Below are 26907 nucleotides of genomic sequence, written 5' to 3'. Positions count from 1 at the left end.
GATGTCTCCTTCAATCCGTACGGGCTCCAACAGAATATAAATCCATCCTTCTATCAGTGGACTCCATTTTCTCTCAATTTCCATCCTCCTGGGACTCATGTCTTTTCGTATTCCATCATAACCCTGCCAAGCTCCCCCCTTTAGCCGCAACCTTTCTCTACAGTTAGACAAAATGGTGACAGCAGGAATACCCTTGACCTTTCTGCCCACTTTCAGCCAAATAGGGAATGAGGACAGGTGATAGGCAGTGTGTTTGTGTGTAGAGGTCATGGGAGAGAAATCATATTGCAAGCAATTTTAGGCTTTGTTAGCTTGTTGTATTATATTTGTTCCATTCTTTTATGACCGTAAACATTTCCCTCTAAAATGTTGCAGCTGCCAATTTAAAAAATCTCCATGCTAAAAAAAATACAATCTTAAAAAATCCTAAAAATCTTACATATAGTACATAGAGTAAACAAATAGTGGCCTGTCAGTCAGATTCCACCTTGTCTTTTTCCAAGATATAGACATTTGTCTTCAGAAAGCAAATGACCAAAAGAAATCCAACAAATATCTCATTATACAGTACATACTACAAACTTTACTAACAGAAAAATTATTTAAATTAATTAAAAATTAATTGATATTGTGACCAAGCAGGATGTGTGCTAGTTATGTTAATTGTTATTTAATCCCATCAGTATCACTACAATTTTACAGTTGTCAACTACTGTCAATAATCTCTTACTTTAGGAAAACACATTATTTTTATTGCTGAATCCAAAACGTCAAGAATCTAGATCGGTATAAATGCAATGAACAGCTAATAAGAACCAAATCTCTAAAAATAAATCAAAGATGCAAAACTCCTGGACAAAATTGATGGGAAAACAGGAGATGTAAGATATGAATTTCAGACTCCAGATGTTATTGTTCGTATGAGTCATCGTGTTGCTCACACTCGACCTGTGCGATGAGGTAATGCTTGAAGTCATCCATCGGCAGCTTCAATTCCAATTACCAGCTTAATAGGAATGACAGAAGCTTGAATGTGACATATGGGCTAAACGTCACGGAGGCTGTTTATCATGATGCCAGCGCATACAGTGACAAGTAGTGCGCGCGCGCACACACATACACACACACACACACACACACACACACACACCCTTCATCTACAGCTTAAATACAGTAGTATTGACTTTTAAACAGCAAAAAGCACCTAATGAGTGAATTCAGTTTAACAGAGAAATTCTGAGCAGCACTTTAGCGTAAGTGAAAAACCTTTTTATTTGTAACTCAGGTGAAATTACCCTTCATCTGAGAAGGGTCACGAAAGAGAAAGCCTCTGTGCGGCTACTCACAAACACATGCACAATTACTGAAGTATGTCAATCATCTGGAGCTTTAACACGCTCAACTTTAAAGCTCTGCTTTCATGCCCATGTATCTTGAAAGAGAAAAATCAATCAAAACTTGGCCGGCTCTGCCACTGGGCTCAGTAAGTAAAGGTTAGCCTTGACAAAGATGGATACAGTGCCAGAGGCAGTTATGTTCATTCTTTAATTTTCACAGAATATCTTCTTCTTTTGTCTGTGTTATTCTTCTTGTCTGTTCATGGCTCTAAGCAGCCTTAGCCTTTATTAAAATAAAGCTCCTATTCAGTGTGAGCTGTGGTGGAGGTCGGAGTGAAATCCCCGGGATGAATAACACAAAGAAGCCTGACAAAGGCTAATTAGAACACTGCTATATTTCTGCTGTAATGGGAAATAAAAATCACCCCTCGGCAATCTCTGCAAAAAAATATCTTTGTCATTATTATGAGAAACGACCTTGGAAACAAGGCTTTCAAGAAAGTTGTGGGAGAGGAGTTCAGTTTTAGTGTGGAGATACAAGTTCAAAACTTAAGACTGTGAGAAAGGCAGAAAATATTTATGAGATATATAAGAGGAAGTGCGTTTCAACCCCTGGGCGTTGTATAAAATTGGATAATTAATATATTGCTGGAAAGCTGTTTTCTTTCTTTTTGGTTAAGTGGTGATGTCATGTGACAAAATGCACTCAAAATGCAAACGAGCTTACTGGTGGAAAGGGTAATTGAAGTAAATCAGACAAGACAGCAAATCAGATGGTGATGGTGAGGTGGGGGGAGACAGAGGTAAGAAGGGGGCAGAGACTGTGTGTGTGTGTGTGTGTGTGTGTGTGTGTGTGTAAGGGAGAGAGAGAGAGAGAGAGAGAGAAAAATAACACTGATGCTTGAAAACTGAGGCAGGCGTCTCGGGAAATGAGAGGCCTAATTGGCCGTGACAGAGAGCTGGGCAGAATGGGGATGAGGTAGATATGTCTGTGTGTTTGTGTGTGTTGTACTTTGATCCCATTGTTGTGAGAGTATTTTGGCTGCAACTCACAATTTCAAATGGGTTGAGACTTCAGGATAGAACTACCTGAATTACCTCAGCTCCACTGGCAGGATGTTAGTACTGGTCACAACAATTTCAGTCAATACTAGATTGATCAATCAATACTATAATAAAATCTTGTGTTTAACTTCCATTAATTATAAAGGAAGACTTTTTTTTTGCCCTTTCGGTTTATCCTGTGGGTTCAGGGTCGACACAGCCGAACATTTGTCATCATATTGATTTGGCTCAGTTTTTTCTTCCGGGCCTTGGACTGACACTGCACGGCTGGGGATGGGGATGGTCTGTTGGATCCCCGCAAAGACCCAATGGTCGGTAGGCAGCCGCTCTACGAAGTGAGCCACTGCTGCCCCAAGAATAAATACGTAATATATATTTGTTAAAATCTTACTTTGATAAGACAAACAGCTCCTGATTCCATAACACTTTGAACAGTAAGATTTTCCAACCAGTAATAAGCTTGGTTCATGCAATCATCTAGTTAAAAGGAGGCTAAAAACACAACATTTAAGAGCAGCCCATAGCCTTAATATATTCATTGTATATACACAGCTATGGCCAAACTTTCATTTTTGTATAATATAATAGCCCTGTTACAATGTTATTACAGAAATGTTACTGTGCCTCTAATGTTATTACAATCATAATACATCTTCTACTTTGTCATTACCTGAGTAGTTAGCAGACAGTCTCACTTACTGTCATTATCTGGCCTTTTATTACATTGTTATTTTCCAAAATAACTCACTAAAGAGCCTACAATTAATCAAAATGCTTCACTAGCTTCTCACCTTTGGCTTCCCATAAAATTTTGAATAGAATTTAAAACCCTGCTCCATCATATCTAGTCCCCTATCATCCCAATAGACCAGTTTGATCTCAGAGTGCAGGCCTGCTTGTGGTTCCCAGAATTTCCAGAGGTAGAACGGGACCGATCAAGGCAGATGGTCGTCCACCCTGAGCCTGGTTCTGCTGGAGGTTTCTTCCGTTAAAGGGAGTTTTTCCTCTCCACTGTTTCCTAGGGCTTGTTAAAGGGGGAATTGTTGGGTTCTCTCTATACATCTTTATTATCTTGACTTTATTCTGTAAAGTGTGTTAAGAGGACTTTGTTGTGAATTGGTGCTAAATAAATAAAGGTGAACTGAATTAAAAATATTGCTGTTACCAAGCTACAAACTGGCTTTATTTGACATAGACTAGCTGGATAAATTACATGTGACTAATGCCTGTGGGGTACGTTACAGTATATGTGGTTTTCCAGATATACAGTCAATGAGGTGACTGTAAAAACTATCCATCAGCTTGTCTACAAGCTGGGAAATATGATGGATGGATTAAATGTGCGTGATCCCACAGTTATGGAGGACCACATGCAGGAGGAGTGACAAAATCTATTATTCATTTCTTTCTAATTCACACAGAAAGCAGAGTATGTACCAAAATGCAACAAAGAGGAAAAAAGACATATAAATGAGAGATGAACAAAGATTGTTAAATGACCAAAAACGTGACTGTCATCCCTCTTGGCAGAGTCATAAAATTAGCATATAATTGTACTCTGCACCTCATTTTCATTTGTTCACACTCTCTCATACACATCTCCTCCTCCTAGTCTAATGGTCATTATCATCATCTCAGTCACGCACTTCATCTCTCTCTTTGCTCCTCGCTGTCTGTCCAATCCTCTGCACCTCCTCTTCAGATCTTTAAATGGTTCTCAATCTGCTATCTCACTTTCCCCTAAAGTCGGAACTGTCTGCCTCTCCACAGCTTTCTTTTGGTTATCCATCAGCAGCTGCAGACAGTCTGCAGCCTGCTCATAAGGAGCTGTTTAATGACACTCACAGCTAACAGACTAATAGGATATAACATTGTCCACGGTGGCTCGTTCCCCTGCACTTGAGGGCGGCGACTATTGGCTGCAGACGAAACACTTTTAGAAGTCACCTTAATGCACAAACTGCTCGGTTTCATTCTTTTCTATAATGACATTACTTTGCTTTTGTTGACTTTGATGATAAAGGCTGGCCTATTTTTTTATATCTGATTGTGTAAGTGTTCAGAATTTTGGTATGAAAAGTTCATTTTTACCTTCTTATGACTTCTAAATCATGTTCCACAGGCACGAACACAGATGTACACACACAGATTGTGACATCAATCAACAAACGCAGTAGGACTCTAATCAAACACACAACATGCAGCTCAGTCTTGCCTTCTTTCATCTCAGAGGATGAAAGAATTTAATATCTCTCTGTAAAGAAGCAAAGATAAAAGAAGGCAGAACATTTTAAACAGGGATGTCATAGACGGGCAGCGGCAGGATGAAAATCAGTACACTAGAGGACAAATAAAATAAAATGTAAAGGGATCTTGACAGATACAAATAGAGACATAGAATCACAAAGAGATAAAGACAAAGGATGTTTGAGCTGTAGACAGAGTGAATAAAACACAGGACAACCGCCAGATCTAAGGGTCGACTTGTTAGGAGATTAAAGGTTTTAGCTGCTGTGACATTTCTAATATTTATAAGGAAAACAGGAAGCAAACGTGAGCTTCAGGTGTAATTCAGCCTAAACTACAACTGGTTCAGATACCTCAACCCAGAGGAAACTTAAACTGAGATGACGGATTAGACCACTCCAATGAGTGATTTATTATTATATTATAACAATACAATTTCAAAATGTATTCTTACTGCACACGAAACAAACAAAGAGAGGCCACCATTTTGATACCAGTGAGAAGTTAAGCAACATTGTTCCCGGGACAAAAAAAATCAGTACTAGCATTTGCTGGAGTGACTTACTTCAGTTTGGGATACATGAAATAAAGAGATGACAGATGGATAAATGTCTAATTTAGATATTCTTACTGTATACAATTGGACCAAACAAGATCTAACCAACTATTAAGTTGTTAACAGTTCACTCTCCAAAGGTATCGCTGATGTGTCGGGACACAGTTAGTCTACAAAACAGAACTGCATCTACAAGTGTTCAAACTTTTAAGACAGAGTCTATCATTTGTCTGGTGCCCTGAAAGAGGTTAAACTGAACCAAGTTTCTAGGAAGAAATTCTTTCTGACTTTCTTGCAGCAGTGTCTAAATGCACTTTTACGTTGGCTTAAGCAGTCAGCTGTATGGAATGATGAGAAGCACAGACATAATTTCACAATGTGCTCGTGGGTGTCAAGTGCATATCTTTACTCAAACCTAAGAGTGTCTACCTGAGGCTGCGTGAGCGCGGTCTCATGGCGGGGGAGCGGCGTCCCTCCTCGTCCGTGATGCTCTCAGAGCTGAAGTGTTTGGTGAGGAAGTGCAGCTCGTCCGGGGTGGGCTGGAAGGGCAGCTGGTGCAGTTTCTCCTGAGATGAACAGGAGGACTGTGAGAGGAGGAGCACAGAGGGAGCACAGATTACAACCAGCACTGGAGCTACTGCGCGGTGAGGCTGGATCTAGGCTAGGCCTGGGACTAGTCTGGACCAGGCTTGTCTTCATAGTAAGGAGGACTCAAGGAAAGCAAGTTACATCCAATACTGGCAGCTATAATGGGTTAAGCTGGGACGTGTTTGAAAAGTCCATTGTAAGCTTTCATAGGCAACAACAACTTAGAGGGCAGCTCTCCCTTATTAAACCAGTCTATAAACCAATTGATTTGTCCTACCACGAGGACACAGGCAAGATTTCTGGCCATCTTAGTAGAGTAAGTGTAAGTGATTTTACATTTTACAGACCAGGGTATTAGGAAGGGAGATGAAGGGAAAGGAGGATTAGACCAGTAGGACTGTTGATCTGTGCCAGCGAAGCAAACAGAAGCTCAAGTATAGTTGAGGACATCACATAGGAAACAAGAAGGCAAACTTAGGAGAACAAGGGACAATATCATAGCAGAGGGATTTTTGGTGCCTTCTTAAGCGATCTTCACAAAATATATACAATTACATGCAGAGAAATAAAGTACAGTGGAGATATTTACCGAGACAGTGGAGCTGGGAGTGTTGGTACCATAGCCAGAGGAAGGCAATGAAGCCAGAGACCAGCGCCTACCATCCGTCCTGGGGGACAGGAAAAGAAAGAAAAGTGGATGGAGATTACAGGAACAGGCTTTCATTAAAAAAATACAAAATCCAGGCACACAGTCCATAGCAGCCATATGAAGGAGGTGCAGCAGATGCATCACATACAGCAAAAAAAGTGATGCAGTTGACAAGAGGGACAATGGAAACACAAGATAACAACCTCAGAAACATAAACCATGAGGAGAATCCACAGAGAATCTGCAGACATACAGCAAAGCGTGATGGCCTACAGCTGAATTCCATGTTCTAAAACACATTTCAGGAATCATTTATCAAAATGTACGTCAGCTGTCCTGTATTTTTGTCAGTGCCAAAAATTCCATGAGACACCAAAATGTGTCAGTCTGTCTCAAACTTTCGGGACCATGGGTTCCTCCTGAAAACGTGCTCTTCTTTAAAAACACCTTGCCACAAATATATAGTTTCCAAACAAACAGGCAGTAGCCAGTAGTGCATTCATTAGGCACATGACTCCAGAGTGGCAGTTAATGGGCACTTGTGGCAGCAGCATGTGTGAGTCAAAATGAACCACAGTGTTTTCATGGTAATGATACAAGTCATCCGGTGCATAAATGTGGCTTAATGATGTATTTTGAATCATTTTGGTCACTAATGGAAGTCTAAGGCACAAAGGGAAGGAGATTCATCACAATCTATCAATAGGATTCTATCTTTTGATAAACACACATTGTTGGTTTGTGACTAGGACAGGTTAACATAAAGAAATTATGGGATGTAATCACCCCTTTCTTTCAGGATCAACGATAATCTAATCTAGGATCTATGGAAATGTGACCCATCTCCCTACTTTCGAGTGCCAAAGAGTCCCAGGACATGTGAGCAGAGCTGTCGTCCTGTTCACATGGTGTCAAATCAGTTGTAAGGTGCTGTTCCTCTTTTAAACCTGCTTCATGTGCAGACTGATCAGGAGGAAAAAGACGAGACCTTGCAGGGTGTTGATGCCATTCAGAGTGTGTGCGCTCAGCCATGCAGGAAGGACAGCAGGGAGGAGACGGCAGGAAGTGGGAGGAAAAAGGTCAAAGTCAAAAACTTAGAGGTTACCTGTCAGCCCTGTGCCCGTGACTGTGAGGGAGACAAGACATTCGTTTTTCTTTTTACACACACACATAAATACACTCACACAAACACACTCCTATATCTTCAAGCCTGTTTAATGCATTTTTAAACTGTCCTTAAGAAATTATCCTCAAGTTACAGCACCACCTTTGAAAAAAAAAAAGGAATAATTACAGAACTTTGACAGAGAACATTTATACTATAACAATTTACAACCTCAATTCCACAGATGTTGGGACGATGTGTAAAACCTAAATAAAAACAGAATGCAATGATTTGCAAATCTCATCAACCAATATTTTATTGTGAAACATTTTACCATTTCCTAGAAAATCTTAGCTCATTTTGAATTTGATGGCAGCAACACATCTCAAAAAAGTTGGAACAGGGGCAACAAAAGGCTGCAGAAGTAATTTCCGCAAATCCACAACAACTGGAGGAACAATTGACAACTAATTAGGTTAATTGGCAACAGGTCAGTAAGATGACTGGGTAGAAAAGGAGCATTTAAGAGAGGGAGAGCCTCTCGAAAGTCATGTGGTCAGATGAATCAAAATATGAAATTGTTTTTGGAAACCATGGACACTGTCCTATGGACTTAGAGGGGATGGACCATCCAGCATCTCTGATTGTATGGAGGTGCATTCGTGCCTATGCTGTGGGCAGCTTACACATCTGGAAAGGCTCCATAATGCTGAAAAGTACATAGAGGTTTTAGAGCAACATATGCTCCAATCCAGATATCACAACAACATGGCTTCACAGGAGAAGAGTCTGAGTGCTGAACTGGCCTGACTGCAGTCCAGACTCTTCCCCAATAGAAAACCTCTCGTGCATCATAAAACAACAAATCCAGCAACAAAGGCCCAGGACTGTTGAGCAGCTAGAATCCTGCATCAGACAAGAATGGGACAACACTCCCCTGCTAAAACTCCAGCAACTGGTCTCCTGACTTCCCAGACATTTACAGACAGTTGTTAAACAGGAGAGGATGCTACACAATGGTGGACATCACCCTGTTCCAACGTTTTTGAGATGTATTTCTGCCATCAAATTCTAGATGAGTTGATATAGTTTTTGCATCTGATATGTTGTTTATGTTCTATTGTGAATAATATATGGGTTGATGAGATATGACAATCATTGTATTCTCTTTTTAATTTACTTTTTACACATCATCCCATGGAATTGGGGTTGTATGTAACATTGTTAATAATCTAGTTAATGCTGGGTTATCATGATCCAGCTTCCTTTAAGATTAATACAAAAGCCAGTGCTTTGGTTTACAAAAAATAAAAAATATCTTTTAAATAATAAAATAACTTTCTAAGAATCGTGGTCTTATTACAGATTAATATTTAATTCCAGCTAATTTTATTTTCCCAGAGAAGAAAAAGCACTCATGAGTAAATGAGTAGACATTTGTATTACACTACATTTTTCTATACAACAAAAACAGGCTAATTCTTTAGGTGTCATCGCTGCATCTTAACAATAATTTGTTTCTAGGAGTAATACTTTTTGTACTCTTTATTATTCCATGTGACAGTAAATGTCCTACACTGAAAATGGTCAAAACCTTAAGTGAAAGAGAAAAGCGTCCTCTGGTGTCCTGTTATATCGAACTCCACCACACAGTGTCACTGTTGATACACTGTGCAGCTGCAGCACTGAGGTCAGCAGCCGGACATGGAAGGATTTCTCATTACCATAAAACTGTCTTTTTTTTTTTTTTGATTTTGCACCACCACAAGGCTGCCATGCAATATCTGATGATGTTGGCATGAAATTTGCCAAGGGGGTTCAGGACATCAAGGAAGGTGTATTGCCATGGAAACGTCATCATATTAATGAACATTTAAGAAGCAGTTTGCTAGGGATTTCTTCTCCCTATCATCAAACTTATATTAAGCTCATAGCAACATTTGACATTTAATTAAAGTCACTCAAATTCCTGAATATACACAGATGAATCTGACATGTCCGTGCACACACAAACACACGCACAGCTTCATCTCCCTTTCAGTAATCACTATCTGTGCAAAGCTATTCCCAGATAGATAAAAGGTTTATTAACTCAGGTTTGAGTGACAGCCCCAGAGTGATCATCTGCCTCCTCATCAGCTCACTCACTCTGATCAACTGCAGCAGGGCTCTTAAAGCGCTGAGGCCACTCATCCATTTCACAGCTTTTCAAAGATTAAAAGGTACAGCTCATCTTTTTGGCCACAATCTCCTCTCTGCTTTTCGGGTTTTAGTCTTTATTTGATTTCATCCCTCACAGATTAATGTCATCTGTACAGTTACACATATTAAACTGTTAAGTAAAATTTTAGGTACTCGGTTCTTCATGCTGCTACTTTGACAGGGGCCCAATTCTATAGAAAGATTATGTAGCAAATGCTACTTTTATCGATGTTTTTCCATCCTACCCTAACTAAAGGGTTGATTTTCGAGTCAATGAGTTAGGGGCGTCCTACAAACACAGTCTTTGTGTCTCACCTGCGTGCAGGAATAAAGGAGAAGTGTGCGGCTGTGTTGGGGGAGAAGTTGCGAGGGCTGTCCAGCGGGCTGGTACCTGAGATAGAGAGGAAAAAAGAAGAAAAGAACATTTGTAAAACAAAAGGGCAACAACACTGAACAAAAAACGCTGCTGAATACACAGTGTAAAGACTAATATGGGAAAATGTTGCAAAAGCTGTTCTATTCCATGAACTAAACTCCACACTGGGGTAAAGCTCCTTGAAGGAATTGAGATTTAGGTTTACACAGCAAGGCCAATGCCCTGTGAGGATTAAGCAAATTAGTATAGAAATGCATTGAAATGGCAATGAGTTTCTACAGCTTCAGAAACTCCTACACCACAACTAGGGATTTGTATGGGGTGTAGAATTGTGGGACTAACTTTAAACCCGGATTTCTCTGGTGGAAATGGAAGCAGTTAATCTAAGTTACTTGAAAAGTTTCCCGGTCCACAGGAAAAGTTCCTGAGGGTAAAATGGCCTATAGATGAGCTACATCAGAGTGCAGGGTTCCACTAGTAACCGTTAACATACATACACATTAAGTGACACGCAGCTGGAGCAGCACCATAGATGAACAGTTGTGTAGTTCTCTTGATAAAAAAATCAAAGGTCTGAGATTATAGACAGAAAAACACAAGGAGAGACGTCAACTTCCACTCCCAGAGTGCACTGCATAGAAACCCCACAACACATTAAGTAGAGTGAAATAATTTTATTTGTGATTGTGTGTGTTATTTGTCTAAGGCTGAAACACTTCTGAGGTACAATAGAGATGAGCCTTTGCTGGTTGAAAGAAACCTGACAAATTAGAAAATAAGTCTCTGCATGGAAGAAAAGTGTATGTGTGAAGTTATGCTCCCTTCCATTTCTATCTTCTTCTTCTCAAGAAGCCCTCAAGAAGACAAGAGCACAATGTGAATGAATAGATTTTGGATGGAAGAGAAGAATCTCAAGTGATTAGGAAGATTTAAATTGTCCTAAGAAAGAGGCTGTGACAAAAGATGGAGAGGAACTCAGAGTCCGCTGGAGTGTATCATTAACTGAATGGCAGCTCAGAGGAAGGTGGAGGTTGGAGACATAAGAGGGATGACTATTCTGTCTCCTCCGTCCAAGGAGGTTAAAGGAGAAACACCCACTGATACAAAGACAAGAGAACAGCTTTCGACTTGTCCAATTTTCCACACGTTGGTTTGACACAAGTTGTTAGGACGGATATTCTTCCTGCCACAAACCCCCCCATTTAATCCGGGCTCAGGACCGGCACCAAGGTGGCTCTTGATGGCTGGGCAGGGCCACACCTGGTGGGTTGGGATTCGATCCTGCGCCCTTCTGCATCCCAGACCGATGCTTGACCCATTGAGCCACCAGGCCCCTGGAGAGCCAATAATACCCAGAAAGAAAAGAAACAGAGAAATTCAGACATCTTTTAAAGGAAAGATGGTCAAAAAAAGAGGAGCGAGTTTCATGGGGTAGAAAATAGTAACCTGCTATTATATCTCTGATTGTTGCTATTCACTGTCATAAATCTGCTTATTACCGTTGCCTTTTCTGTCATCTTTTGTCTGAAATAAAAGATCCATAACTAAATACTGAAAGTGAGGCAGCTGAGCGTGTACAGTTTGGTACTTGTTCCACCACTGTGAGACCACTGAAGTGAAGGGGTTTGTTAGAGCTCTTCAGCTGTGTGGTGTAGGAGACAGAGATTGTAGACTTGGACATGGACTCTTGAGTTAAGCACTCGGTAGGTGAGAGTCAGCTTTGATCCTGATGCAGGCAGCAATTAGAAGCCAGTGTGAAGTGTGTCCTTTGTGGAGAATCAAAAATGAGACCTGAGCACATTAGTGTTAATACAGTATATATTTTATGATATAACCAGGAAATAGGATAATGGCTGGACTATTGGGGAAACCAAGGCATTCTAATGAAACTGCTACCTGGCTTATGACAACCTGGTCTGAAACCCTCTGTCACTGCTCAGCCATTTTAATTTGGTGGTACATCTCAGACAGAATTACAGGTTGGAGGCAGGAGTTTAAACAATCAAATCAAAGTGTATTTATAAAGCACTTTCCAACAACCAACAGGTTGAGCAAACTGGTGGTTTTCCCTCAGGAATGCAGTGTGTTTAATTCAGAGAAGGTCTCATTAAATCCAAGCTGCAGTTCTTTTTTTCGGACACCAGATGTCGCAGTGTCGTCCACGTCATCAGCCCACAGTACTGAATCCTACTGTCTGTGGCTGCATTAACAACTTCTTGATGAAAACTAGTTTTAAATCTGATCTCTCACACAGCTGCTGTCATAAACAGCGTGTCTTTTTTTTTCTTTTCGTGTTTCTGTTGGCTTTGTCAGATGATTGACAGGACTCACTTGTAAGTCGCTTTGGATAAAAGCCTTAAATGACTTAATGTAAATGTAAAATGTATGGACATAAGATGTCCTATGGATCGTGTCTGTGTCTCTTTAATGTCAGTCATGATGAGATTACATTACTGTTTCATACATGTTCAGTCACCCTGTCTCCTAAAAGGTTCCTAAGCAACTAAACGGCAAAATCGTTTTGAAGGACAATTTTGATATTTGGATTATAGCCCACTGCGACATGCCTGTAATGATGGAATCGAAACATTTATCCACAGACATGTGAACATCCGGGTGGCAAGCTGGTAAAGTGTGGAGCTATAATGTCAGATTTGGGAGTTCGATTCCAACGTTGTTCCCTGAAAAACCATAACCAGTGATCAATCTGCCTTAAAGAAATTTCATTATTTATTAAAATAAGTTCTCGTCTCTTCCTCTAGTTGTAAGCACAGGTCTACAGATCACCAGTGTTGGACAAACTACACAAATGCTGGCTGTGGAAAATCTGAGCACTGTAAAATATGGTGTTTAAATATTGTTAAATGTAACGTGAATATTACTTGGATTAGTTTTTATTCATCCTGGGCTGCAGTCATGTTTTACTGTGCTTAGTTTTGGTGTCAGATCAGCTGGAGCAGCTCATCCTTTCTCATCTATTTGTACATGTAGTCATTTAGCAGCCGCTTTTATCCAAAGCCAATTACCAGTGAGGTGCAAGGCAGGAAAAATCTCAACTTGTACTATAGTAACTTTTCCATGCAGTGACAAATGATTTGTAAAAAAATTATTATGTGCTTCTCTCTTCACCTGAAGTCATCACGGTCTCTAAAACTGCAGGTCTGACCTGACCATGCACTAAGTTTGAGAATATGAGTTTATTCAATATCAGTCTATAGATTTGAACCAACTCTTTCAGGTTTCATGCAGATCTCTCTGCCAGAGAGCGAATGGTTTCTGGAGCTGCCTCGTAGTTATAGAGTTTTTAAATGTTAAAAACAATAATTACCTAAAGAAAAAAAGCTGGTGTCACCATGGAGATAGTCTCACATCGAAGAGGTGTGAATGACAACTTCATTTAAATATGAATGAAAACCCGCTAAACCTCTGCAGACATCAGGCTGGTTCTACTACTGTTCTACTTTTACAGCAGGATCAAACCCACCGCGGGTCTGTGGTCCGTTGTTGTGTCGCAAACTCGTGACTGTACGACAGGGAGAGTTACTAAAACTGAAAATGCCAAGTAAAAGCGTATGAAACAGGAGAGCGTAGCGTAGAGCAGACGACCTGCCATTGACAGTGGCGCCATCGTCCGAAAGACGTCCCAAATAATGTGACATGAAGCCTTATTTGATTTCAATATGAAAATATCAACCACACATCAGAGGGCTTATGGAAAAGTCATTCACAGTTGCAGGAATGATGTTTCTTTAAAGCAATAAAAACTTTGTTATGGTTGCGTCTGTATTTTCCATGTCAAGAGAAAATAACGTTGACAGGACAGATGCATCTGTCACTCCTGACCAAAAAGGGGCTAACACGAACATGACGGTATGATGAAAATGAAACATAAATGATCTGCACCATGGGCTGGACAATCTAGGGAACAGATGATCCTCTTTTGAATAATCCTGAGATTATTTAATAAGCATACTGACACATTCCTATGTACACAGTGAAATGAATATGAATATTCAAGGACAGCTTATCTGCTGTGAGTGTTGGTGTGTAACTGATAATTCAGTGGTGGGCGACGTTGAGGGTGAACGGGTAAACACACACACACACACACACACACACACACACACACACACACACACACACACTGGATTGACTCCATCTCTAACATGGATACACATACTTGAGTAAATGTGTGTTATTAGTCAAACAGACATGTTAGTGTCTGTGGTGCTTGTGTGAAACATCTCTAACATGTTCTTTTGGATGTTGCTGAAGCTACTTTTAAAGGACACAGAGGAATCACTGGGGCTAATCTAAGGCTTTTTCAATGGTTTTCAATTGATCTAAAAAAGTGTTTTAAACACAACTGAACTTAGTAAAGCACAGTCGTTCTTATAAAATCTGGTTGTTTATTTAACATTTCTATTACCATTTACCATTATCCATATGCCCTACACCCTAACAGGATATATGTCACTGCTTAACATAAGAGGTGAGATGATGGGTGACTGGGGGGGTGAACAGCAGCTAGTGTATTACAGCTGAACTGCAAAACTAATCACTACACCTAGTCTGCAGTTGTTATGAGATTGTAAAAAAAGTTGTAGAGTGAATTCATCTTTAAAGCTCCTTCACCTTATTGGATTAATTCTTAAAAGAATTTAATATACTTACTAACTTTGTCTCAGTTTTTTCCAAAAAACAACTCACTAAAATTAACTTAGTTAGGTCCGTTAAAACAGCAATTCTGTTATTGCTATAAAGTTCTGAATCTTTGAATTTGTAAATAGTTTAAATGCTCAGAACCAGACTGTGTCCATTTTAGTTGACTGTGAACAAAAATTTTTCACATCACACATCTTGGTTCTGAGCCCAGGATCAGCTTCCTTTGTACTCAAGGGTGAACTTTCTGTCAAACTCCAGAAAACAAAGGACAAAAGACTGAAGACAAATGGAAGCAAAACATATAAACATGACATTAACTGAATGGCCAGTGATAGAAGTATTCAGATCATTTACTTAAGTAAAAGTATTATTCCCACTGTTTAATCTTGAGTACTGCTGGGTAGTTTCACAGATCAATAAAGTCTGATGATTATACTGTATTTTCTTTGATTCATTTGATTCTGAGAAGTAACTCTGCCTAATAGTGTCCTCTGATATGTAGCGAATGTAGTAAATATGTAGTAACCAAAAACAAACTGGTTATTTAATTGGTAATTTAAATGGACTGACTCACTGAATCACTGAACACAGCTGTCCCACACATGTGGCTGTTTTCCCAAAGGGTTAGTTATACACCTGTATGTCTCCCACCAGTCATGTGATGTTTGCAGGTATCCACAGTCACTTACAGCACGTGACACCCTCTGTTTATAGAGAAATCTTATTGCTCTTAAAATACATTTGAATATTCTTGACTCCAGTTGTTGTCAAGGAAAGAAAAATCACTGAGTTGTGTTTTCAGAGCGAATAATGAATCCACATGAAATGTAAATTAGAGTTTCGTGTACCTGGTAGGCAGCCTCATCATAACAGGTCTAGAAGTAGCTTTGCTGTCACATTTTTTAGAATCTTTTGTGCTGCAAACTGCAGTGACAGTGACCTACTTTAGCAAGAAATACACCAGCATATGAGATACATGCAAATGTAATATCTGCTTTGTGCCTCTTCAGTCTTACTCCTTCACTGCATCTCCTGGGAGTGTGTGGCTGGGATAACAAAATACAGCTATAATTGGGGAGGGGGCGGAAAAAGTGTGACAAGAAATTGAACAAGAGAGAAGCCTGAATGCTTGCTGCCTTTCTTTATGTCCCTCATTACAATTACAAACACAAGCAGTGGACTGTTTGACAGAATTCATCAGAAGTCAGAGCACACAGAGCTGCCAATCATCATCTGACCTTTAGCAAATAACAGCCCGCTGTCAGCCAGACGGAGAAGGTGGAGGAAGATGTAGATATTAAAATGGAGTAAAAGACGTGAAAGGGAAGTTAAAACACTATGGGGAATGAGCGGTTGGGGTAAAGAAGTGCCAATGAGAGAGGAAACGAGAGATTTATGCACACTTTCAACTTTTAATAAGTCATTTTTGGAGAGGATTGCTCTTCATCAGCACCGCAGGATATTAGAATTTGAGGAATTTCCATGTGATTAGTAGTAAATGGTTGGAAGATTGAAACCATGATGAAACTGCTGATTAGAGCCAGTGTGAGAAAGAAAAAGCAATCATCTATGTATAAAGACGGTTTCTAGGAATGAGGGGAAAGGTTTAATGGCCTCCAGTGGTGCATAGTAATCAGTGAAGTAGCAGCCAACAGCGAGATATCAAAGCCTTCAATAAAGGTTTTTGTTGTTTTTAGTTTCCGCTATCAAACTCAGCTCATGGCTGAAACTTCATTTAGGTTTTAATTCAAGCACACAGGCCTAAACACAAAACAGTTACCAGGAGAATAAGCTGTATTTCACCAGGCAAGAGGTTCTGAAGCCACCTGAGTGAAAATTAAAAACTGCAACATTAATTAGTAATGTTTAATTAGCAGTATTTCTTTCCACGGCAGGGGCTGGGACACAAAAGACACGACTGCGAGACTGGTGGCCACGTTACCATGGCAACACAGCAGCCACAGCAGCCTGGTGGATGATGAAGATGGAGAGAGCAGGAAAGAGGAAGAGAAGAACATACACAACAACAGATGAAGTATTAGAGATGGTGAACAACAACATCCATCAGTTGTGGAATGCAGGCTTTCTTTCTCCTTCCTTAAAGGCTGCAGCCAAGAATTATTTTCATTACCGACTGATTTTATATTGAATCTGAAAAAATGGGCAAAAATAATAAATCCTGTTATAGCAGGTTTCAAATTGATGTTTTTAAATTGTTGGTTTTGTCTGAAACTTCAATTTAAACTAGAACATGCAAAGCAAACAATAATAAAACACATCTGATTACTAATTGACAGGTTTATCATCTGTATCATCTACTATTTGCAAAAGACTATTTTTTGGCTGACTGTCCAGTTTTTCTCCTCTTAGATGGTGTCATGCTCACGTTAGCATTAATAGGAGCAAGTAACTTTTACTTTTGTTAGGTCTGTTCTGAGAAGTCTTGTGTTTACTTAAACTTCATTATGACTGTTTAGTGATAAATGATTTTTTATTATAACATAATATTATACACATAGCCTGCCATCAATCTGAACTACTACATACATGTTCAGGGACGTGGTACGTGGAGCAGCAAGCAGCTAGTCATTAACCCCTGTAGCATCATCTGATAAAAGACAATCCAAGTTTTTCAAATCCGCTGTCGCTCAGCAGCCTCCTGCAGCATGTCAGCACATGCATTCATAAATGAAGTTGGACGCCTCACTGTGCTGTGCTTACTGTGCTTTCTAAACTGTTAATTGAGCCATGCTAGTGTGTGATAATAACAACATGACTCCGTGTAACACACCTCACCTGCTGTTACTACAAACACCTTTCAGTTAATGGGGAAACTCCACATCGCTTCAAACCAACGTGGTGCTGCAACAATTTTCCATCTATTGCTCTTCTGCCTGTGAAGCCTAAAGATGGTGAAGGCAGATCCATATGTACTCACCAGTTTGCAATAGAAGTCGCTGTGGATATTCACAGTCACCAGAGGACAAATCTAGTATTTATTCTAGTGCTGCTACAGCCATAAATCCATTCATACAGGATCAAAAAACCTGAGGCACTTAGTTTGCTAACGGCCAAGCACGATGTGGCAGGTAACAAGGTATTTATACATGTTTTTAAAAGGAACAACTTAATGTTTCAAGTGTCCAAGGAAGTATATGCAGTATGTGTATTGTTTGTGAGTTACCTGTGTGTCCATGCAGAGGTGAGTGTGGTCGTGGCAGGGTGGGTGAAGTGCTGGACGTCACTATAAGGCTCTTCCTGTTGCTTGTCCGACAGCTGAGGAAAGACACCAAAATGTGTTTAGTGAATTCAGTCAATCCAATTAATTATATAAAAATGAATGAAATCCACATTGCAACTCTACTATTCACATAATATCTACAAACACTATCATCTAAAAAGGGTTTTGCAAAGAACCACACAAAAGATGAATGCAACTGGCTTCACTGAATGTTGCCAAGTCCTCTTTTTGCATTTCTGCACACTGAGCTGACACACCTTCACCTCACCAAGTCATAAATGTAAAAGTCATTCATTTGTACTTGTTCCAGAAATGGCAGAACACATCAAAAACAGCAGGTGTCTACTCTGACCGTCAGCCGCACATCTGATCACACACAATGCACAGCGTGTGTGTAGCTTTCATGTATGCACTGCTGGAGAGCACACAGATGCTGCAGTTTTATTCATGCGAGAAGTGTTCCACACTCTGTCCTTCACACCAGAGAGAGCAGCGATGACACACACACACAAAGACATCAAACGGTCAAAACCAGATCTGCAATCATGCAACTCCCAACCAAAAGTCACAACTACTGACGAACCAAATTTTCTGAACGCTGAGTACGGTGGACAAAAGGAACAAAAGCACCAATTCACTATCGCCTTTTAAAAAAAAAAAAGGTTGTAACACAAAACATCATACTGTAATCTGAGGGCCTCTCACCAATACCATGGCAACACTAGCAGTTCATACTAGGTACATGTGTGCACACGCATTTATTCATGTATTTATCCTTTTAATTTGATGTATGCAGTTTATATGAGGAAAGACAGTTACCCTATAGCTTGTAATATCAAAAAAAACTAACTTTAAATTACAACTAAAATAATTCAAACACATATGTTTGCTATTTTAACAATTACAATTAGTCATTTAGCAGATAATTACCCACAACACCTACAAGTAAGAAGGAGACTTTAGGGGAAACCTGGGGTTCAGTGGCTGAATAGAGGACTGATCTACCAACTAAGCTACAAGCTTTTACCGGAAAATTGCTTTTTGCTTCTGTCAATAATATTGTTTTTTTTTTTTTTAAAACTTCTATTCATTTAAATAAAGTTAATCTAAGACCCACTACAAATGGTTTAACAGATATTACAAGGTTTGTGTTGCAGCCAAATGGTTCGACTTTGTGTAGATATATTGGTGTTTGTGTGTGGAGATGCACAAGCTGCACAAAAATATGCTTGTAGAGCAACAAGCAATCTGCTTTAAAAGCTGTGGCATCTGCCCCAGACAAAAGGGACGAGGGGGAAATGAAGCGACAGTCTTCACACCTAACACACCCACAGGTCGAGCTTACAGGATTTTTCCACTTTGCTGTTTGCTCTGAAGCGAGCGTTTCTGTAATGACTTGAGGCGAGAGTCGTTATACTCAGAGGAAATTACATGTGGAAGGGGAGGCTGGGATGAGGCCTCCAAGTAAACAATGATAATGTCTTTCAGAAATAACACATTTCTAGGCCACTAAAACAAAACTCATAGAATGTGTTTACTGGAGTACGAGAAATCTGCATATACATAATACGTCCAGCGGAAAAGCAACCCGATAAATCCTTTAAGTCGGGCTTATTTTGGAAGCCTGGCTCACAGATTTTAACTTTATAACTACATAGCACTGAGAATAGAGATTAACTGGGGAAACCCGGTTTCCCAAATCCCCTACCCCGACTTCATAAATCAGCTTTTACCGTTACCATGACACTTAAGAGATCAGCTTTCCCTGAAAAAGACGACTGTAACCTGGTTCATCATAACTGCATTAATGTGCTGGGAAAATAAGCCTGGATGTTACAAATGACAAAAGGTTTTGCTTAGAGATGTATTAATGCTTTAAACAATCTTAATACTGACACTAGAAGCAACACTAAAGTGCTTCTACTCATTGGTAATGTCTGAAAACTGGAATTAGCATAGTTGTCTGTGACACTGAACAAAAACATGTATTGTAAGCGTGTTACTGTAACTAATGTTGATTTATTTATTGATATATTGATTTATTGAAGTATACAGCCCAGACGAGTGAGCTAATCCAAGCTGCAGACTGACAGACACTAAAGGGGATTATTGAAAATAATATGAACCCTAATGCAGTTACTGTTTCAAAAATGAATATTTCATGTTCAGTTATAATATGTACAACTATATTCTGTTAAGTTTTTCCTGCCTCAGTTTGTTATGCAAACCAACAAAGGTTTAGTACTGTGCCAACTTTTGAATATTCTAAATACAAATTAACTCTCAAATAAATGGAAGTTTTTTCTTCAGGTCTTCCATGATGCATTTTAGTAAATGTACAGAAAGATCTTAAGTAAAGACATGGACACACACAGTCACGGCGATGCTTCTCACATGCTCTGGCAGTAGCAGCAGGTGTTGGCACACTAACAGCATGTGTGTTGTGTTAATTGGCCCATCACATCTGCTGGCTGTAATTATGTATGTGTGTAGTGTAGTGTTTCTGACAGGCCAAACCCGCCTGGGTGATCGCAAGACACGTAGTCTACATGGAGCAATGAGGCCTGAAATCTTCACTACAGTCAAATGTGGGCTCTTTGATTTGGATTTCCTCTTTGTGAGGACCAGTTTGACTTCCAACCTCAAGTTTAAAGATATTTTTGGAAGGTAAGGAAAGTTGGTCAACTTCTTCCTTCCTTGAAAGTTGATGTTTGAAGGTGCACGATTGATGATGATAGAAAAGTGTTAAGGCAAAGTTAAGTGTTAGAAGGGAAACATGTCATATATCATACTAGTGTGCACACAGTCATTTACATTACACACAGTATGCAAAGGTTTGTGTCCAATTCAGATCTGAATCACATCACATGAATAGTTGCTGCATGTAATGTTGATATTGCATGCTGTGTGTGTGTGTGTGTGTGTGTGTGTGTGCGTTTGCGTTTTCTGCCATCTGTTGAGATGTGCAGCATCAGCAGTTTGAGTGCAGCATGTGGTCCACACAGTCAAACACACATCTGCCGTCATGTTGGATATTTAGTGATGAATTTCTTAATTTTACACAAAGACACACACATGCACACACTCCATGCCATTTATTGTTTCTCTTAACTCTCCTGAGAACTGTGATATGGACTGAACTCTTGAGGAGCTGGAGTCGGACGCTTAGGGTTTTTAAATCACACCACAAAGAAACCTACAAAAACAAATGAAGTTCCTTAAAGCAGTGGTTCTCTATCCAGGTCCTTGAGGACCCCTGCTAACTAACCCTGCACTACTCACCGCTGATCATCTGGATCATGTTTGTCTATCCAATCAGAAGCTGGAAGATCCTGGTTGACTTAACACAACTGATGCAGGGGATCAGCCTGGGTAGTGCAGGGCTAGTTAGAAACAAACAGAGCAGGGGTCCTCGAGGACCTGGATACAGAACCATAGCCTTAGAGCAGGTGTTCAGAAGCATACAGAGCCAGTAAAACCCAGAGTAAGAAAGACAAGCTCAGACAAATAGTAAGTAAAGTGTGTCTACCAGGTTTGTTTTTACAGCCAAAAATGGTTCCTGGTAGTTAGAGAACACTTAATGTGGATTTGATGCAAAGTTGACGCTTTGATCTTATGTGCAAATAGTTTCCTAAAACTATTCACGTAATATTTCATTTGCAGATAGATTTTGATAATTTATGGGACCTGTAAAATTGTGTCAAACTAATTTCACACACATCTGTCCACTAGTTGTTGAGATATCTTGTTATTGGCTGAGGTTTTGTTGAATGAATGGAAATTGTGAGCAGACAATGTCGTTTGACAAACGGTTAGGGAGGAATGACAGATGTTTGGTCCACTGCAAACGCAGCAAAAGCACAGAGAGGAGGAAAAATGAAAAAATGACTTTGTGAATAAAAAAAGTCAGGTGACACTTACAGCCTGCAGCACACAGGGTCCTAATGAGACCCCCGCACTGTTCAGTTTGTGTAGGTTAATTTATATCAACTGTTGCTCTCTCTGCTGCTGTGCACCGGCTAATGAACAAAGCTCAGTGGCTGCCTCATGAATATGGATTTACATCTGAGTCAATCCAAGGCACAAATGCACCTGTCAAACGTCTGAAGCAGAAAAGAAGAAGTGATGGAGCAGACGAAAATGGAGTGAGTTTGTGTGATAGAGACGAGAGGGGGACGGGTTGCACTTGCTGCTGCAGCACAGTTTCACTCTCTGAAAAAGAGTTTTCTCCCCTGCAGGCACTTTGAATCCCTGCTGAAAAACATGTTCCCTTTATGCATAAATGACTCAAGGCACTTTGCATGAATGTGTTTGTGTAACATATTTTTGTATGACTCTTGTCACCATCAGTGTTTAGCAGGTGACTCTCTCTCGATTTCATTATGTTTTCCAGATAATGCAACTTTTAGATGTTAAATTAAAAACTGCTACTGTTTCATATATTAAAGTGCAACACATGAAATATTAAGATTAGGTGCGTAGGACTTTGTGGAAGAGCTCTATCGTTAACAGCTTCTTGAAAGTTGGCGGTGAGGTGGGTTCCTTTTTCTACCATTGAGGGACCACTGAGCTGAGGAGCTTTGCTTGGAAAGTTTTGCAGTTTTGTTAAGGAATCAGACATCATTCACTGGCAGAGCCCAGTGGGCCGCAGGAGTTGTAGACCTGGATGATGGAGATCAGGTGGGATGGAACTGTTGAGTTGACTACTCTGATGGTGAGTGTCAGAGCTTTGAACCTTCTACGGATACTGAAAGCCAGTGCAGAGATCTGAACACGTGTCCTTTGTCCATGTGCTCAATAAAGCTCAGCTGGTCAACCAATCCCTGGTATACTCTATGGGGACAATCACTAAAGATTCTAAGTTGATCCTAATGTTGTGTTGTATGGAAGGAAGACTAGAACTTATGCCTTGAAAAGACTGAGTTAAAGATGCCTGTCTCTCATTCAAGAAATACGTGATGAGACAATAGAAAGGACAGGAACATCTGTGTATCATCAGCATAGCAAAAATATGAAAAGCATTGCGAGTGGATTATAGAACCCGGAGAAATAAGGAGGACCCAGAAATGAGTCCTCCTTAAATGAGGTTGTTCAGAGAAAGACAATTTAAAGGGCAACTTCACCATTTTTTTTTTTACTTGCTCCCTATGGCTTTAGTTTAGGGTGTAAATATACAATAATGCTTTTAAACGTCTCTCTGACTTCCTTATTTTAAAATATTTTTCTTCTGGTTGAAAAATGCCTCACTATGAGGAGTTTTACATCATTAAGAGTTCACATTAATATCTTCTGGGGGAGCTCAGGAAAACCAGATTGACCACGATCACAACTTTGATAGCGTGGACAACGAGATGACATAATCTAAACTGAAGAGATGTCATGGCATTTTTCAGCCAGAGAAATATTTTTTATATAGGGAGGTCAGAGAGAAGATTATTTAGTATATTTACACCATAAACTAAAGCCATGGTGAGCAAGTTGAAATCTAGTGAAGTTAAATAAACACTCTACATTCAAGGCTCTCGCCCAGAATTGGAACAAGTCTGATATTTTCCACAAGAAAAGGGTAACTTATTATGCAGGGGAGCGAGGCCTGTTAAAATGTGGTGGGAAGGTGCCTGTTGTCAGAGATGTATTAATTTGTGTAATGGCTTGAATTAGCAAGGGTGCAGTTGCTTGTAGGAGAGTTGAGGGGGTAGATTCCAGAGAACAGTGTGGAAGATGATGCTTCGTCGGAATGGAAAACGAAGAGTGATGAGATGTTTGAAGAAGTTAGCAGAATTTCTCCATCTGGTGGGAAAACGTGAACTAGCGGCCGCCACCTCGTTAGTGAAGAAGCCGTCAAAGTTAGCAGCAGCGAGGGAGGTGGAGGGGGAGGATGATATGAAAGTGTGTTAATGGAGTGGGGCAGCCACAAGACAGAACTTGCCAAACTGGCCCAGTGACCAATAGATAACAATTATGTGGATTGTAATCTGTGCAGTGATTCTGATGGTCACAGTGCTGAGAGGTGTTGTGAGGGGACGGTACAAGTCACAAGCACAACAGACAGGTGAGTGTATGCGGATAAGATCTACAGCTCAACTCACTTCCCACAGTCGACTCAATAATGTTGGTCTGAGGGTTACGGCCGCCACAGGAAATCAATGTGACGGCCCAGTGTGCGGCTTAGGGTGTGTCTCCTCCTCTGCTGTGAAGGGAAAATGTCCTTTTCCCAATGCAAAGACAACAATGAGCTCCAGCTCATGATGACCAGTGGCCTGGTGGCTCAGTGGGTATAACATCAGGATGGGATGCAGAAGTCTCCCGGTTCAAATCCCAGCCCACACACCGGGGAGCATGACACTCGGTGCCAGCTCCCCGGGCAGCCCCTGCAGCTGCCCACTGCTCCCCCCCAAGGGGGTAGTTTAAATACAGAGACAATTTTCATTGTAACATGTAAATGTGTATGTACTCAATGATGACAATAAAGTTTCTTCTTCTTAGAAGTTTGTCTGGAGTAAAACTTTGACTCACTTAGCAGGTTGTCTACTGATTTCTCTCGAGGAGCATAAACAATTAAATACATGCTACAAAAATACAAATATAGAAAATATTTGATTTACACATCATTTCTCATACTGTCTGATCTTGATCTTGTCAAAAATGTCATCACCCCCCCCCCACACACACCTTCTCTTAGCCTTTCTAGCTAATTTTCATGGCTTTTTTTTTTTACTTTTATGTGAATGTAGCAACTAGTGTTAAAAACAAACACTACAGATCTCACTCTCACTTTTTCTGAGTGAAGAGTCAGTTTTATCCTGATTACAGCTTCAAACAAGCTGTCGACTCCATCGATACCAATCCAAAAACTGCCAGAGCCTGTTGCTATGCAAGCGCCCCTCCTTCTCACTTCACAACCTCCCTCTCTCTTAAAAAAAACACACTGTCGAAACAATCACACACAACAGGAGGCGGTGACAAAGAACACAGAAGAAGAAATTAGTGTCTGTGTGTGGCAGCTACCCCTGTTATTACAGGGAGGAGGAAGAAAATTGCTGCTTCAAAGTGATAAGTACAGTTCTGCCTCCGGCTTTCTTTCCTGTTGGAGAAGCCACTTCTGACTCTGACTGACAGAGGAAAGAGGGGGTCAACAGAGGTAATGACAGGAAAGAGAAGACACAATGACAAATAGTTGCGTGCACAAATGTCAAATCACGTCTCGCAACCTCAACTTGCATCACAAACACGCAAATCTTATGTAGATAGAAGTAAATGAATAAAGAGAATAAATGACTGAGGCTCTAGGATGAATGCCAGCAGTGAGACATGTGACACCAACTCCCATTGAAAAAGACAAACTAAGTCAGACAGAGCCTTTATCCATCAAAAGCCAAATTTAGTTAGCCGACCTTCACGTTGGAGCAACTCCTGCTGAGCAGACATGCAGCAAGGACAAGAAAAGGGAGAAAATCAAAGATGGAATAGCATAAAAACAAAGAGGGATACATGTAGCGGGCAAAAAATAAAAAGGACAAGTGCAGAGGAGAGCGAGAAGCAGGCTCCCAGAGAAATATGAATCAATAAGAAAAGGACGGATAGAAGCTCGTACCTCTTAGAGCGTCGCAACATGCTTCTCTCAGGCAGGGAGAAATTTGAGAGCACCGTCCAGAAGGAGTCAGACATGCTAACACTAGCACAGACGCTCGAGCATCGCTGTGACACGGCCGCACTTATTACAAGACGTGGTTAGCAAACAGACGCTGGCTTCTACCTGTCACACTGGCAACTGCAAGTGTGTGTGAGAGCTGCTGGTGTGTCTGCCCCCCCCCACAACACCCCCCCCTCCTCTGATACTCTCTCTCTTTTCTCTGCTCCGCTCACAGGAGTGTCTCCTCCCTCCCTCTGTGATGCTCTTTTCTTCTTCTAACCCCTCTGTTTGAGTGGAGCTCTTACTGGCGTCAATATAAAGCAGGGACACAGTGGTTATCAGTTTACACATTTATCAGCAGATGTTTGATTCTAGCCACATTATAAACACAGCCAGCTGGAGTTTTCTTAAAGGAACATGTTGGTTTTCCTCTTCAAACACACAATTTGGTTATTTTACATCACAGGAACTGTTATATGAATCATCATATCATCATTTTTATCAACTGACACGTCTCCATGTATGCGTGTATGTTTTGTGTGGTATCTATTCCCTAATATTCAAATATTTTATTTTGGCCAATGATGGGAACAACTGAGGTAAATTATCTGTGTACTTTCATATCAAAATACATTAAAAAAAAGGAGGTTGTATTTGGACCACCAAAGCAAACTGACATTCAGAAAACAAAAATCCCAACATGAGCATTTCACTATCCAGAGCAGGACAGAGGTCCCGTCCGACTGGGTTTGTGGTGCTAGACATGGACCATAGGTCAACACAACTTGACAACGTGTAAAACAGACACTCTGGACGACCTTGTTTAGCTTTCTGCCATCACAACCTGACCTCAGGTAATTTATATATATATATATATATATATATGGTCTGCAAATGTGCACTTCTGGGGGATTTCTTTGTAGCACAAATGCACCATTTGTGCTGTTTCTCATGATTAAAATAAACCACCTGCTGCTGATAGCTTTCTCTGAGTATCACAAACCATTGTGCTGCATTTTGGCATCTAATATGTTTTTTAAACATAACTCGGACCCTCTGACAAGAATTCCCAGAATTCCCAAGTCTGTCTAAATTCAGCTTAATCTTAAATGAACAACTAAGTGTCGAAGAGCAGTCAGCAAACAAGAGCTAATGTTGGTTTTCCTTTCAACGTATGTGAGTAAAACAGGAATGAATATTACAACTGTCAGTAGCATCACATCTTTGGGCACAGCAACCCCAT

At 40.3% G+C, this 26907-nt stretch overlaps 1 protein-coding gene across 1 annotated transcript in view; it reads right to left on the bottom strand.

Moving 5' to 3' along the window:
- The window catches only part of mast2 (microtubule associated serine/threonine kinase 2), a 148682-nt gene that overhangs the window by 24109 nt on the left and 97666 nt on the right, over positions 1–26907 (bottom strand). Inside the window, 5 exon segments of the mRNA XM_067512236.1 lie at positions 5635–5789; positions 6383–6461; positions 7548–7568; positions 10065–10140; positions 17975–18066. Coding sequence (XP_067368337.1) covers positions 5635–5789; positions 6383–6461; positions 7548–7568; positions 10065–10140; positions 17975–18066 — 423 coding nt within the window.

This window comes from Channa argus, chromosome 8 (assembly GCF_033026475.1).
Source record: "Channa argus isolate prfri chromosome 8, Channa argus male v1.0, whole genome shotgun sequence".
NCBI lineage: Eukaryota > Metazoa > Chordata > Actinopteri > Anabantiformes > Channidae > Channa > Channa argus.
Note: the sequence above shows the minus strand (reverse complement) of the source record. Positions and strands in the feature narration are given on the sequence as shown.